General features: G+C 39.2%; 1 protein-coding gene across 2 annotated transcripts; it reads left to right on the top strand.

Moving 5' to 3' along the window:
* Positions 1 to 15,690: 15,690 nt before the first annotated feature.
* On the top strand, positions 15,691 to 16,463 carry LOC119657459 (glycine-rich cell wall structural protein-like). 2 transcript variants are annotated; one of them, XM_038064376.1, is made up of 2 exons: positions 15,691 to 15,932; positions 16,053 to 16,463. In XM_038064376.1, the coding sequence occupies exons 1-2, from the start codon at positions 15,740 to 15,742 to the stop codon at positions 16,382 to 16,384; spliced, it is 525 nt and encodes a 174-aa protein (XP_037920304.1). In that variant the 5' UTR covers positions 15,691 to 15,739; the 3' UTR covers positions 16,385 to 16,463. The 2 variants fall into 2 exon arrangements, with proteins under 2 accessions (XP_037920304.1, XP_037920303.1); XM_038064375.1 differs by having other exon boundaries at positions 15,691 to 16,463.
* Positions 16,464 to 16,688: the final 225 nt, after the last annotated feature.

Below are 16,688 nucleotides of genomic sequence, written 5' to 3'. Positions count from 1 at the left end.
GAGTACATGGTTTACTGGATGACCGCTATAATATATGGTGTAGTGTCTCTTCTACAGGAAACGGGTCCCTGTCCAACGCATCTCTTGCAACGCTGTTACATCAGTCCTCTATTTGGACAGGGTATTGGCTAGCTGCTCAGCAGCATTCGGTCTGTACAGGGAGCGCACGTTCTATGAGAAAATGCGCAAATCGTTATTCCGTTGTCGTCGCCGGGTTCGTCGTTGTATTATCCGTCCAGTCCGTGTAGGGTTGTCAACCCTACCCAATCCCCAACCTGGAGAAAACATTTTGTCCGGTTTTTGGTGGCGCAAGACTCACCCTCATCCTTCTTCGTTTGCAGTTTTTCATGAAGAAAGAACTTCTAGAGATCACCACGTGGAGGTGGAGATTACGATTATTAATATTCTATCATAAATTTTAAGTCGATAATTGTTTGCGTGATTTATGCCCAATTTTCTTCTTATTATCTTTCTTCAGTTTGATAATATTCTATGATATATATGTAAGTCTTTTGATGTTTATTTTTATTGATCCATCAATGCGAGAGCTATAAATCGTATCTTACTAATTAAAGCATGCAAACCAGAAATGTATATATGGCGTGCAGATTTCAAGGTATTTTTGGTAAAATGGTCGTTATTTATATTCCCTTTCTGCTGGTACTTGTGAGATAGTGAGAATAAGTAATGGCTACACAAGTGGCTTTGTTAAGTTTGCACTTGCTTTGGTGTATTCTGAATAGAAACTTAGCGATAGCACAGATGTAATTCCCCATATCTCTGATAAAAGTTGTTAGTCGCCCGAGGTTAAAGAACATAGCACTGGTCCGATGAAGGTAACGTATGAGACAGCAAAACTGGAATGAGATAATTTTCGTGATCCATATGGATTTACTTTTATCAGCTTCCATTACAAAGCAGAAATTCGTGTGAAACCAGCCTTTGGTGAACCTGACCTTAAAAGTTTATCAACTTTTTGTGAGATGTCTTGGCACGCAATTCATTCACTGGATTATTGTGGGCACGGTTGCTACTCAAGACTATTGTGTCAACTTTGTACACATCTTTTTTCCAATGCATGTCAACAAAAAAGTCAAGCATGATTCCGCTCAGACTCTAATTTATGCATTTCAACAAAAATGCTGCAATATGTACATTCCATTTATTATATTCACAAATTCGGTGTAAGAAATCGGCTAGTTTTAAGGGGGTCCATGCTATGTTGGTATGGCTTTGTTGTTTGCTTGGAACAAATGTTGCACAGCTAATATAACTCCACGTGCATGAAATCATTTCACAGGGCAATGCTTAAGTCAATAAATATTGCTATATGTTTGCGCTTGCATAAAGTGCAGTCATAATATATGTATGTACAGATAAATCATTTCATGTTCACATTTGATTAAGCGGAGATTTTTTCTGAGACTGTGTAGATTTTAAAAATATTTAAAAAAGTCGCAGCTGCAGATTAAAGTACGCCCAATGCCATTTCATGCTTGTCTTTTAATTTACGCATTTATCATCATTCAAATAATCTCCACGGCTTCCTTTGCAGAAGTTTATACCAAAGCGTTGAGTATGTGACTTGACGGCATACGTAAATCAACTTGGATTGTAGCGATGGTTTTAGTTGTGTTGTTTCCCGCATATACAAAACGTGCTGGATCCTCTATACATTAAATTTATTTCAATAACCATTAATTCAGATAACAAAAGGAAACAGAAATGGATTTGGAGTACCTTAAAATTAAACTTTGAATATATTAGAGCACCTTAAAATTTACTATCACTTTCATTTGATATATGCAAATTTCAAATTTGGCATTAAGATATTTTGAGAGCGAAATAGATATGCACTCAATCTGATTAAATGCCAATGGCGATTAACTTTTATTATGTTTTTGCTTATTTCGGTTTATTTGATAGTCTAGCTAATTTTTGAACTTATTATTTTTGTCTATTGCTAATTGGATTTATAACATTGCTTCAATGTGTTACTTCAATTATTTCAGTAAATACTTTCGCAAAGTCACTATTTCAATCCAAAATTAAAATAAAATGTTATGCTTTTATGGGCCTAAATACATAAAACATACAAAAGGCGCCGTCTGGTAGACTTGCTTCCCTAGGGTTTCCCAAAATATTATCGAATGTTCTGCCTGTTTTTAATTAAAAATTTCCACTCTATTTAAAGGTGTTCATAGCATTTCCTCATATTTTAATAGCCTAATATTAATAGAAAAATAATTAAAAAAATAATATATTTACGATTAATATGTCGTATTATCTGATTACATGCATTGTTTGTTTCATTGATGACTGTGTACGAAACCAAAGTAGCTTTTGTATCCCGGCAAATATTACGCAAACGAAAGATTTAAGCAAGAAACTTGATTTTATAATTGGTTAACAGGGCGAATTTTTGATTTTGAAGCCTGAAGTTTGTTTTGCTTAAAATTGATGTCTAATGAAGTTCAATGACATTTGATCATCATGTTAATTAGTTTTTTAAGTACTTAAAATAGTGGTTTGAGTGGTAATATTTTTGCAGTTTTTCCCAATTTGTTTTTGTGTGGGAAATTAGGTAACAGAAGTGCATTGCAGCTTTAAACAGTAACATATAGCAAAATGTTGTGCGACCTACTTGGGATTTTAACATTAAGTGGTTACCGAGAGAATTACTTTTTAGACCAAATATATATTATTACTTAACATCAGCGGAAGTTTTGCTGAATCTAAGCAAAATCTCAGTAACACATGCTTGAAATACATACATTATTAGCAGGATATAAGCATTGTGTTCGCGGCTACTAACTTAACTTCTTGCCCATGGTTTGCTTTTTATTTTTTTTTTTAAATAGATATAAATAGATTATGATTATGCCGATACCAACAAAGATGGGAAAATTAGCGAAATATGGATATTCCCAATTCAACAAAAGTAATAGTAGGAACACCTCTGCGCCCCTAACCTTTGAAGGATGAGAGTTATTTCTGGTTCTTACGTGAATTCATAAAAATTATGAGTTGTATTGCTAACACCGGAAATAGAAACAGAGTAAACTTTCAAACCAGAAGTCGCCACAAAGTCAAATTATCAGGCATGGAATGGAAAAAACCTAGCTGAATGGATTCTCGAAGGAGGAAGAGAAATTGAAGAGGTTTTCAAATGAAGTTTGTTCCAACAAGTTCCGTGGTATATAGTCCCAACTCGCGCTGTGAAGTGGAAGGGGCCATTGTACCATAGCGCTAGCTATCAGATCCTCAGTAGGTCCATTCAACTATTTTATTTCTTATTCTGTAAATTTGTTTATTTTGAATAGCATTCAATTGTTTCGGAGGCCAAGTGTCTCCTTTATCAGTGCTAACACCTAATTAAAAAAACCCGAAATTGTGGGGAGTTTTGTCCAGGGCAAAGGAAACTCATCAGACGCTGCCTCACCTCTGCCCTGGGAGTGTGAAAGTATCGCCATGCCCCAAATGAGGGTCTGTGGACCAAAAAACGTGAGAGTAAGTTGCTCTTTATTTGGCCCGGTCCAACATCAGGTGGATGTGGACGTAGGATCCCTTATTATCCCAAACAATAATCTAGCTTTAGCCTAGCTTAGGCTCAAACTATTGGCGGTTTAACTTGTATATAATTCGCACACTGGTCGTATTTTCGCGAATATATAAAGGACCGTTTTGCACCTGTTGCTTCTTTCGGTCGCGCTGCTCAGGGCAGAGGTGAGGCAGTGTCTGCTGAGTTGTCTCTGCCCTGAATGCTTGGGTGCTATGCTCCAAATGAGGAGTTCATGGACCAAAACGGTGAGAGTAAGATGCTCTTAATTTGGGTCGGTCCAAAATAGGATAATGAGGACTTAGGATTCCTCATTATCCCAAACAACATGAAAGGCTTTGTTTGTTTCTTATATGAGTATATTTGAGTGCAGAACTATCTCATTTACACGTAGCTAGTAATGTGCTACTGTGATCAAAAAGTAAGGTGAAATTGTAATTTAAAACTCCCGGGCATGGTAAGTAAATTTTTTTGCCTAGATTGGTAGGACTGTCTATAGCCTATGCCAGGCGTCTGTTTGTCAAAAGTTTTAATTATCTCCAAGTTACATGTGCTTTTGTAAACAACCAAAAGTGAATTTTTCGATTTTTACAATGGGTGATTTTGTTGAGCAAAGAACTTGTATCAAATTTTGTTTTCGGAACGAATATTTTTGTGCGGACACGTTGAAAATATTGCGGAAGGCCTTTGGTGGTCAAACTATGACATAAAAAATGTTTATAAGTGGTACAACGAGTTCAAAGCAGGTCGAGAACGCGTTGAAGACGAACCGGGCTCGGGACGACCATCAACGTCTACCGACGAGGGGCACGTCCAAAAAATCAAACATTTGGTGCTTGAAAACCGTCGATTGACAATTATAGACCTCTTTGATAGCTTTGAAATATCACTCGGCTCACCTCAACCTAAACCATTGTGAAGGATGCTTTGTGTCTCAAACGCGTCAAGTCTCGATTAGTACCAAAATCGCTAAATTTTTTTGAAAAAAAGCTTTCGTTCTTCGCGACTTTTTTGCCAAAAGTTCGACTCACATCATTCCGCAACCACCGCATTCGCCTCATTTGGCTCCGTGCGACCTCTGGCTATTCAGCAAACTCAGAAGGCCAATGCGGGGACGCCGTTTTGACACGGTTGAGGAGATAAAAACCGAATCGAAGAAGTTCTTGAAGGCGGGGATTACTTTGAAGGGGATGAAATTGATTTGGAATATTAGATGAAAAATTTACATTTTATAAGCAAATTCACCCAACGTTTTGATCACCCAGAAATATCGTAATATACTATTATTGACTTAATTAGAGCAAATATCGATATAGAGAGAGTTCGAGGCCTGGACATTGTATGTAGTAGCTTCATTTGATACCCTCCCCTTTTGTATGGCACCTTCCATAATTTCAATGTAGAAAGATACAGTGCATGTCTGGGCGTTCAAATTTTCCATTTTCTCACAAAATTTCGTGCCAATCGGTATAACCGTTTCTGAGAAAAGTGTGTGTGAGTGACAGACAGACATTGAGCATTTGACATTTGCAAACAAAACCTTAAAAAGCAGCTGGTCCACCGTAAAACTACTAGCGGCCATAGTCTCTATGATATAACTAACGAGAATGGAAACCGGTTCATACAATTTGCTTGCAGAAAACTTCCCTCACTGCAGGACCCACAAGAAAACGTGGACCTCATCAGAAGGGACAACACTCAAGAAAATTAACTAGTTCTCCTTAAGAAAGCAGCAGCTTCCAAGATCCTTGACGTACGCTCATTTCGCTAGGTAAACGATGTCGGATAAAAAATAATGGGAGTTGCAGACTCTCCAGATAGGTCCAAAGCTAAAAACATGTCGGAGCATTAGAAGCACAAATTTTGCAGATGCTGAACCGCAACCAGAAAACTGACAGCATTGACGTAAAGCTTAAAGACGCTATCAAGATGTCTGCACAGGTATTCATCGGACATAAACTCAGCATAAAAGGAATAAATGGCTGGATGAAGAGTGAAAACAGACCCTCGAAAAAAAACAGTCTATAAACAATACCAGGAGCGATCCACAAGACCTAAACGAGACCAAAATGAGAAATCTTATTGGAGATATGATGGGCTAAACAGGAACAGATGCCCTAAAAAAGCCTGGTCCATCACCAACAATCGAAAAATTGAAAGATGCACTACAAACGATGAGAAACAATAAAGCGCATGGTATGGATGGAATATGTGCGGAGCCACCAAAAATAAGGGGTTTGGGGATGGAGATCAAGTTTCATAAGTTCACAAAAAAAATCTTGGTTTGACGAGACTATATCGGAAAATTGGGACAAAAGTGTCACTTGTTATATTTACATAGAACAAACAATAAAATTAGCGTCAACCACTACTTCGTGGCATCATTGTCGGTTACCTGAAATGCGCTTCAGTTCCCCTCTAGGACTTCCACAGATGAATGCACTCCTCCTCTATTGGGATGACCCACTCCTCAGGCATCTTGGCACATGGCGTAGCCAGCAATGGAATTGTTGTCCTTCCTTAATGTGTGACCTATCCATTGTCACTTTTACAGTCTGATCAATACGGAATGTGGCCCACGGCTGACAAAAGTTTTTCATTACAAATTATATCAGGCTAGCATACTTCGTTGACACGACACGCGCTTGGAATTTTTGAGTAAAAGTGGCGATCACTTTCCAAGCGCTATTTCCATATAGCAGCAGGTAGGTAAAGCGGGAAAGGTGGATCTAGTGTTGTGAGAGCGTCGACCGATATCCATTTCGGTGTCACCATCGGCAGAAGGAATTCTTCGTAGGTATACAAATTGATCGACGCATTTGATGCTCATTGCATTAATGCAGATAGGAAGAGTGCAATGGCCCATCACACTGAGAACCTTGGTTTTGTTGGTGTTCATTTTCTGTCCAATTCTACTTGCTTCTCCTTCTAAATCCGGCGCCATTTGGCAAGGTCCATGACCCGTTGAGAGGGCAAACAGATGTCAACAACTTATTCTAGGAATATTAGGAAAGATGTCATGGCCTTTTGAACTCTTCCACGTCTTCCAGACAGTCAGCATGAAGGACATCATCGATAACAAGAAACGATAATATCGATGACATAATGCAACCTCGACAGACTCCGTTTTGGATCTAAAACTCCTCCGAGATTTTACCTCAATGCAGCAACGATGGGGCCAAACTACTGTGGGATCACACTATTGCCAACGACCACTGTGTTAATCGCAACAGACCCGATCTAATTCTGCTTCTCAAGAAAGAACGAGCGTGCTTCATGATGGATGTAGCAGTACCGTTGCACCGGAACACTGTTGAAAAACAACTAGAAAAAATCCGGAAATACGGCCCCTTGGCGGACGATATGAAGCAGATTTGGAGACTACAAAAGATCGAAGTAGTCCCCGTCGTAATTTTAGCGACGAGATTAGCCCGACAACATTTGCATAAAGCGCTGAAAACGCTCGATCTTAGGGCTGGACTATACAGATGATGCAAAAAGCGGTTATCCTTGCAACCTGTGCTATAGTCCGAAGAGTTCTGTCCAGAAACAATCCGACCTAGTGTGCTTCAGTCTTGATTCGTACTGCCTTCCATTTAGGATCCATGTCTCTGTAGTATAGAACCATCGTGTTATTGCTTGAAGTGTTTGCGACAATCGTGATGTAGCAATACTTTTTCGCATGATCGCACACACTTGCTTTGAAACATATCATCGCTGTGACGCGGGCCTTTGGATATTGCTTTCAGCCCATCCTTGGGTTGGTTGCCCCTCGGTCCGGTTCAGCGGAAAGAAGGTCCGTAGGCTTTTTGAACTATATATACTTACATTACTTTCAAGGAAGTGATGGGACACTCAAATATTTTTATATAAGAAATATATAAACCAGCTTCTGGTTTCCTGACTTGTTTCAAAGAAAGTGAGAGTGTTTGTTTCCTTTTGCCAGAATCTTTCTGAGTCTTGCGGAGTTACAATCGTGACCTTTCACTGTACAAGGAGGATGGTCCATGGGATACTGTTTCAGTTTGTTCATTCGCTTCTACTTGTCCCTAAAATATGACCAGCAGCTGAATAAACCTATTTCCAGCCCGATGACTTGCCTAAAGACAGTTTTTAGCGACGGCCAACGTTGAAAATTTAACAATTTTTCTAGTGAAAATTATAACGATTTGGCCGAATTCTCTTGAGGCGTCCTTGAATGTACAGTATTTTAAGGTCGCGTTTTTAAGGTTTTGTGTAAACACAAAACCTTATTAAAATCGGTTATTGTCTGTCTGTCTGTCTGTCCGTCACACGCATTTTTCTCGGAGACGGTTATAGCGATTAACATCAAATTTAGTTTAAAGGTGGGAACTGTGAACGCTCACGCATATAGTGAGTTACATCCTTTTACGATGAATTTAAGGGGGGGTCCCCATACATGCAAAAGGGGGGTGTACATTTTTTTTTCATCAAATATAGTCATGTGGGGTATCAAATTAAAGGTCTCGGTTAGTACTTTTCGAAGCTGGTCTTAGTTTTGACTTTCATTGAAAAGGCTGGGGGTGTGGGGGGTTGAAAGTGGTCATTTTTTCAACGAACCCATTCTCAGGAACTACCAAACCGAAAAATCTGATAAAAATCAGGGGGCTGCCACTATATGGTGTCTAGGCTCCGAAATACCCTTCATACCGATACCTGTTCAAATAAAGTTAATAATAGTATATTAATATAATTTTTAGTAATTGACAGGAAAACCCCCCTTAAGTTCACCCTAGAATCACAAAAGTAGAAAGGTGGGAACTGTGAACGCTCACGCATGTAGTGAGTTACATCCTTTTACGTCCAATTTAAGAGGGGGGGGGGTCCCCATACATGCAAAAAGGGGGTGTAAATTTTTTTTTCATCAAATATAGTTATGTGGGGTATCAAATTAAAGGTCTCGGCTAGTACTTTTCGAAGCCGTTTTTAGTTTTGACATTTGTTGAAAAGCTGGGGAGTGCGGGGGGTTGAAATTGACCATTTTTTTAACGAACCCATTCTCAGAAACTACCCAACTGAAAAATCTGAAAAAAATCAGGGGGCTGCCACTATATGGTGTCTAGGCTCCGAAATACCTTTCATATCGATACCTGTTCAAATAAAGTTAATAATAGTACATTACTATAAGTTTTAATAATTGGCAGGAAAACTCCCCTTAAGTTCACCCTAGAATCACAAAATTTTGCAGCAATGTAGGCTATAGTATAGAGCATGATCCCCCCAAATTTGGTGAAAATCGCAATATTACTAACAAAGTTATACTAGGTCAAAGTTGTCGCTCCTGTGCAAATTCAAGACTATGAATGTCAATATCACTTGAAAGTGGCTATTTTCACATAATATATGCATATTTTTCGTGCTACATGCTAATGGGACAAATGCATACTCAAATCTCTTTATAAAAGAAATACACAAAACCTTTCATACCTGAAGCGTCTAGCTTCCGGTTTCCCGACTTGTTTGACTTTTTCTCACCAAAATCTCCATTATTTAGTTAGATTTGGATAGAAAGATCAAGCCTTTGCAGGGGGGTTGCCTCAGATACGATTAAGATTGAAAAGGGGAAAATTTGTGGTTGCTTGTGTGAGAATGAGGGTTCAGGACATAGTTTCTTATCCGAAAAAAGGAAAGACCGACCAGAAATAAGAACATCATTTGGCGGAAGCTATGACCTAATTTTTTCGATTATGTGCAGCATTCAGGAAAAAGAAGTGAAATTCGTACTAATTAGTTTGAGAAGCAAAAGGTGTTATTATTATTATTAGTTGAAGAAGCGGGAAAACGTTGCCTAAAACAAGCAAATCATTGAAAACTCTTTAACGCTAACGCTGTAATATAAAGTTCAGTGAAAGAGAATGAATATCGAATCTATAGGCTCGGATTCAAAATTTTACGAGAAGCGACTAAAATTGAGAAAGTCATATGAGCATCTTTAAAAATTGGTAATTCCGTTTGATGCAGGGTTCGGAAAAGGAGGAGGAGTGATCATCAGTTTTTTTTTCGCAAAAAGGCTGCAAAGAGGTATTTCGCTTAGGGGTTGATAAAATGAAAAAGCGCAGGAAACATGATGGTTGGTTGAGCCTCAGCCTCTCGAATTTTTTGACCCCGGTACGGAATCTGGTTCCTAATGGATTTTTGTGTTCGTGTTTGTGCTGTCTCGCTACAGTAAGCTTATCTTTTGCATAGCATTAAGTGTGATGATTATCATACTGACATACTGATAACTATATTATTGTGCAGAATATAATTGGAGTTTGTTATCACCACTGCTATAAGAATAACTGCGAAACAGTAGAATAATCTTCCTCTGTCTTACATTCGTTGCAGATAGTCGTTTGTTGTTCGATAGTTTTATCAACTGTTAATCATTGATGGATGATCAGTTTTATTGCAGTGGGTGCATTGTATCAAAATTTACTATTTGCAACCTGTCATTTTTCAATTGTCAAATATTATAAACATTGAATGAACTGCAATGAGTATTTTAAAATGATATCGTCATTAGCTCAATAGTATTTAAATAAAGTTTATAATGAATTTCAAAATCAAAAATAGCTTTAAGGGAATTTTTTTTCAGTAAGTACACCCGAATTAAGGTTCTTCAGTACTTAATCGAAAACCAATTTATCTGCTGTTTTAAAAGTTAATGAAGAACTTGTTTAAAACTACTTAGAGACGAGCTTCATGACTTGCAGCGTGAATTAGTAATCATTAGATAAAAATATTGTAAAAACGTGAAATCTAGGGACCATTGATTACTATATAAACTCAAATAAAAAGCAGAACTCTCATTGTAAGTAGGTCACAAGAAGCACAACGTTGATTTTCTTATTCTATAATTCACCATGAAATTGCTTATCGTATTCATTGCCTTAGTGGCCGTTTCCTCAGCAGCAGTGATATTTCCAGCACTACGAGCAATCGGTTTAGGACTAGGATTCGGACTACCAGCTAGATCAAATGGAGGTCAAGGATATATCCACAGCTATTACCAGCGGGAACCAATTCAATCTAGATATTATGATGTCGAAGAATACAGTTCCTTTAGAAGAAACTATTATAATGGATTCTAAACGAGTTGCACAGTATAGTTTTTTTTTACTGAATATTGGATTGTTTATTGTAAAATAAATTAATAACAAAATGACTATGCTAGGCTTTATTTCAATAAACATACTTTATTGCTGGTATTAAGTAAAACATTAGATTTTTCAGTTGGATTGTTTCGGAAAGTGATCCCTGTTTCACTTTTTGCGAAGTGAATTTTAATTTACTTACATAATTGTCAACTAAGGTTAATCAGATTAGAAAGTTATCGAAATACTTGGCCAGTATCTAAGGGCTAATTCGAAACGAGCTAGTTACCCAACTTGTTAGTCAGTTGGACGGTAGAGATAGAGTTAATATTGGGGTGCGTATGATTTAAAATATATATCCGCTAGAAGGTAATATTTTCTTAACTAGTCTCAGTACTTGGGATTCAGTGAAATTTAGTGGGAAGGAGAATTTTGGTGCGCTGATAGTGTCTTATTCAATGTTCGTTATATTCCGTTCGAATTCTTCCCTGCTTTGGAGGAATGCTACATATTTGACTGCAGGATCGAGGAATCTGGAATATATATAATAAGTGTCGGATAGCTCTTTACTTCGGATACGGACATTGGAGTTAATGGGTGCGCAGGCTGAGGGTTACGATACAGGAACCAGTCTTATACAAGGAATTAGTTGCGAGGTCGCTTTCTGCCAAAGGCAGGAGATGGAAAACGATCGTTTGAAACCGGGCATTGTCTATTTATATATCAATGACCAGCTGAGCCCAGGTAAAGGAGGAGGGTTTGAGGCAACGTACTCTGTACTATCTTCAGTAAAATAAAAATAAAATGCTGAGATCGGGGAAAGAGATAAATAAATAAATTAAATAAGTTGGAGTTAATTCACTATGCTAAATCCTACCTGATCTCTCTTGGTGGCAGGTCTGCGACAGGCCTACCAAGAAAAAACAAAACGATCGTTGAATCCTAAGCTGCCAGGGCGATCTTGTCGAGAAATGGAAAAGGGTTCTTGACGCATAGCCGGCGTCAAGACGTAAGTAAATTAGACCGAACGAACGTTTGCAGACTAAATATTGGAATCCTCACTGGAAAGACTGAGGAACTCACAAGAGCTCTTTGAAAAAAACGCATTTATATCTGCGCTCTACAAGCAACCTGATGGTGTGGTGCCAAAAGCTGCGACATAGATCGCGAACGCGGTAAAAATGGCTATAAACTTCTTTATTTTGGTAATCCACACTCTCAATGACATGCTGATGAAGCTTACCATTATATAAGCTGATCGCACTATTCACTTCTTCACCGCGTGTGCACCATAGACAGGTCGACCTGATGCAGAGAAAGATTCCTTCTGGCAACTTTTACCATCGTCACTAACTGCTATGAGACTATCGCACCTCAACATTGGGCATTGATCACCGGCTTGCGAATCAACCACCGATAAAACCGCATGAGGAACGCACTGGCTTGCCACGGATTAAATAGTGACAATTTCATGGGAGGAAAGAAGATATGATCTCACTTTCGCAATTCCAAATATTACAAATGTGAACGAATCCTGGAAATAAAAATAAAGCCACGATCCACAAAGCGGCCTATGCTATCCTCGGTAGCGGCTCACCAACCAAGATACTTAGCTTTGGAATGACGATGTTCAAATTAAGGTCTGTGAAATGAGACACCCCTACCACAAGTTTCTCGACCATAAAACGCTGAGCAATTGATAAATTTATAAGAATGCCAATCGGGAAGCAAAAAACACGATCGCTGTAACCCGAGCGGCCCTTTACAAGGATCGTTACGATAAACTGCAAACTCGGAATAACGGTGAATCAAGCTGGGTTTGTCAAGAACTGCGGAAATACTAACGCGGTTACTGATGGAGAAACACCGTTTGACCGTGTGCCACACGAACTCGTCTGATATGCTCTGTGGCAACACTTAGGGCTTGGATAAATTGCTCAACCGCAATCCGGAAAGTCCATCCAGCCATCTTCTTTTTCTTTTAGCACTCTTCTTTGTTTTTGTTGTAAGCACTGTCACATGGGACATCTAACGTCCAGCGCCCTACACATTGGCCTATATAGATAGTGTTGTCCTATTGTAGCAAAGCAAAGGTGACCATGAGGAACTTGTTCAAAAATGTAGTCATCACCTCATGCAATACGGTCTCCGGGATTTTTTCTTTAGCCTTTGTCCGGTTGCGCTCATTTCTTCTATTAAACGTCTGATCTTGATGCAGTCGCGGGCTATTCAAATCCCCATCCAGTGTTTGGGCCGGCCTTTTGGTCACTTACCATCGACTACGATGTTCGGTTCATTCCCATATCGCGATCGTTGCAACCCCATATTAGTCGTGAATACCCTCATTTCGGATGTTATCAAGGCGTGTTACGAAATTAGGCCAACGCAACATCTTCGCCTCCATTACCGTAAGACGCCGTTCATTGTCTTTTGTAGTCAACAATACTCAGGACCATTGAGGGCGATAGGACGGACGAAATTGCAGTAAATTTTAAATTAAGATGTTTGCTGATATATCGATTACGGATGAGAACATTAGAAGGTGATAGGGCAGACGACACTTCGGTAAATTTTGCCTTGAGACGTTCGTTGGTACGTCCATTACAAAGCGTTATGGAACGTCACTTCATCTAGGTTGCGCTAATGCGCGAAGCAATTTCATAATGCAGTTTTCCATTGGCTGATATTATTGGCTGAATCTATATATAGGCAGTATCATTGTCACTGGCGGTAAGCTGCCCAGAATGGAACGATGTAGATATATTGGATCAAAATTATCAGCCAATCGTGAACTGCGTTAGGAAACTGCTTCAAGCATCAGCGCAAGTACGATGAAGTCGCGTTCCATAACTGGCGTTCGTTATGATCGACGTATCAAGGAACGTCTGAAAGCCAAAATTTACCCCAGTGTCGTCTGCCCAGTTGCCTTCTGAGGTTTTGAGTGGTGGTTGATTATAAAATACAATGAAAGGCGCCTCGTAATAGAAACGAAGATGTTGCATTGGACCAGTGGCGTAACACGCTATAATCACATCCGAAATGAAGATATCCGAGATCGATATGGGGTGGACCGATGGATGGTATGGACATGTAATTCGGGTTGACGAGAACTCATTTGCCAAGATTAGTTTGAGCATCGAGGTAGATGGAAATGAGTCGAGCCCACCTTTGAACGGGTCAAAGGCTAAAGAAAAAGATGTTGGATAAGATTTATGAAAGCTCTGTTTGAAAATTCGTTCTTGTCGAAATTACTAGAATACCAGAACATCTCCGGTTTTGTGATATTGCCATCATATAAATCGTATCTAAGAAGAATGGAGTCTAGCACTACTGCCACCCTATACCCGAAACCAATATGGCGAAATTATTATGGTTCTAGGATGAAGTATATATATTGCTTGCAGCGATCCATTCCACGTCTGTTTAGAGTTTTTACTGCTTTACAATGCATCAAGTTTGTTTGTGGGCTGGTAGAGAGGGTATACCTCATCAACGCGTAGTTGTTGGATGATAGCAGTTTGTATCAATTTTTAGAGACAGTTGTGTACTTCCCCATATATTGTTGAGGGAGCAGCATTACGGTCTGAATCATTTGTTCGTAATATCGTGGGCAAAGTAAAACCGATTGCAATTAATGGGTTGAAGCAAAGCTGGGACCCGTCATAGCTAAAAGGAGTTTCACAATCGAAGTATAATTAATTGATGTGTCATCTAAGACCCAATAATTGTTTGCAACAGCATTGATTGTAAATGAAGCTATATTAGTTGCCAATCTAGTCGGTGATTGTGTTGATGACTATTTACTTTTGCCTCCAGTTACCTCCGAGGATCCCTTCCTTTAAGCTCAAGATAGTAGTTTGGGTTGTTGTTTTGCTCTTGCTATTTACTCTTGTCCCTAGTTACCTCCGAGGTTCCCTTCCTTTAAGCTCAAGTTTAGGGTGTTATTTTGCCCCAGCCAGGAGTTTACCTGCAGGTAGTCTTTGGCTCCGTAACCATCGATTGGAGTCGCGTGTCAGTAATGCTGAAGGAAGATGTCTATTTTGGTCCCTGAAACGCCGAGGCGTGAGATGGCCATTCAAACAGTCATGACTTTTTCCTCTCCCTCTGCCAAATCGGCTTGGGACTGTTTATGGCGGGTCTGGAAAACCTTAAAATAGAGTGGATAGCTCGATATTGGCCTGAGGCAATCCTGACTAAATATAATAAAAATATATCGAGTTTATCATAAACGACCTTGCAATGCAAAGTTGAATAGATTCTTTTATGTATCCAGATATTCCCCTTTTCCTATCACAATAATTATTTTGCAGGAAGACGGGATATCCCAGACATATTTGAAACCGGAAGACTATGTATGGCTTTGTAGGTGTCTACTATATTTTTGGACTGTTATTTTATTTCTCCGTTGACACTCATTTGAAAACTCGCAGGCCAATAAAAATAGATAAATCGTATACTAAACATGTTTAATTAGTGACACCAAAACAAAACTTTATCATTGAATCTACACATGATGAATATCCTATGAATGGGTTTTGTTATAATCTCTTATTGTGTGAATTATTGACTTTCGGTATTGTTCTAATTTCGCTTTTCAAGACCAAAAATAAGATGAATAGACAACTTAACGATCTTTACCTCAAAATGCAAATTCGCGGATTGCATCCATAAAACTGAAATTTGCCACATCTCGATATATGTCCAGATGGTTGATAGACGGTATTGCAAATGGCTAAAGGTTAACAAACCAAGGGAATGTCCCACATCTTTTCTTTGCAAAATTGAAACGTTTGATGATTGTTTTGAGCGGAAATCTTGTTTTGGCGGTGGCTGATGGCGAGTCGGAATATGATAATGAACTTTGAAGCTTAATAAAAAAACATTTAGAGTATTATAACACCTGAACGACTGGTAGTGGCGAAAAAGGGGGCTGGTATTGGAGGCGTCTCTACGGTTTCTGCTATAACGGTTTTAATTTTGCAATGTTTTGATGTAATTATTGCTAAAATTTTGTTTAATATAAATACACGCCCATCAAATTGATCAGTATCAGTTACATTTGCTTCGTACTACTGAATCCACCATGAAAGTATTCGTTTGCTTGTTGTCTATTGTCGCTGTTGCCTCAGCAGGACATCTTCATGGAGGTGGCGGTCTTGGAGGTTTAGGTGGTGGTTATGGAGGAGGATATGGAGGACATGGAGGATATGGTGGCAGTTATGGGGGCGGATATGGAGGACATGGTGGATACGGTGGCGGATTAGGTGGACTTGGCGGTGGATTTGGAGGAGGACATGGAGGATACGGAGGACATGGATTATCGCTTGGAGGCTATGGAGGACATGGAGGATATGGTGGCGGTGGATACGGAGGTGGCTACGGAGGTGGATACGGAGGTGGACATGCCAAAGTTATCAGTGTAGTATCAACAGGACATGGTCATGGTGGATATGGAGGTAGCTTGGGCGGATACGGAGGTAGCTTAGGAGGATATGGCGGTGGTCTTGGAGGACATGGAGTAAGCTTGGGAGGATATGGCGGTAGCTTAGGAGGACACGGAGGAAGTTTGGGAGGATATGGCGGTAGCTTCGGAGGACACGGTGGAAGTTTGGGAGGATATGGAGGAAGCTTAGGAGGTCATGGTGGATATGGCGGTGGTTTGGGAGGATATGGAGGTGGATATGGTGGCTACGCTTCTGGACACGGTTCAAAATGGTGGAAAAAATAAGTTGAAACATTATGTGATATTTTAATGCGATATGTTAGTCCTTGTTATGCCTCTGGAATAAATTGTTTTATTTTATTTATCCTTTTAGTTTTTATATATATGTACCTATCATGGCATTATAAAAGCAAAAATTATTTATGCGAATAGTGCCTAAAAATAATTTTTTAGTCATTTTTTATTGTTTCTTCATTCTAATCTTCCAAGTTTGTACAAATAGTACTCGAATTTCGAAGGCCTCACTAAATGCATGTTTCCCCACGGAGAAATCTGTGGAAGACGGGCTCTCCATGTGGCGCAGTTAGCC

Source organism: Hermetia illucens, chromosome 5 (assembly GCF_905115235.1).
Source record: "Hermetia illucens chromosome 5, iHerIll2.2.curated.20191125, whole genome shotgun sequence".
NCBI lineage: Eukaryota > Metazoa > Arthropoda > Insecta > Diptera > Stratiomyidae > Hermetia > Hermetia illucens.
This window is presented reverse-complemented; position numbering and strand designations above follow the sequence as displayed.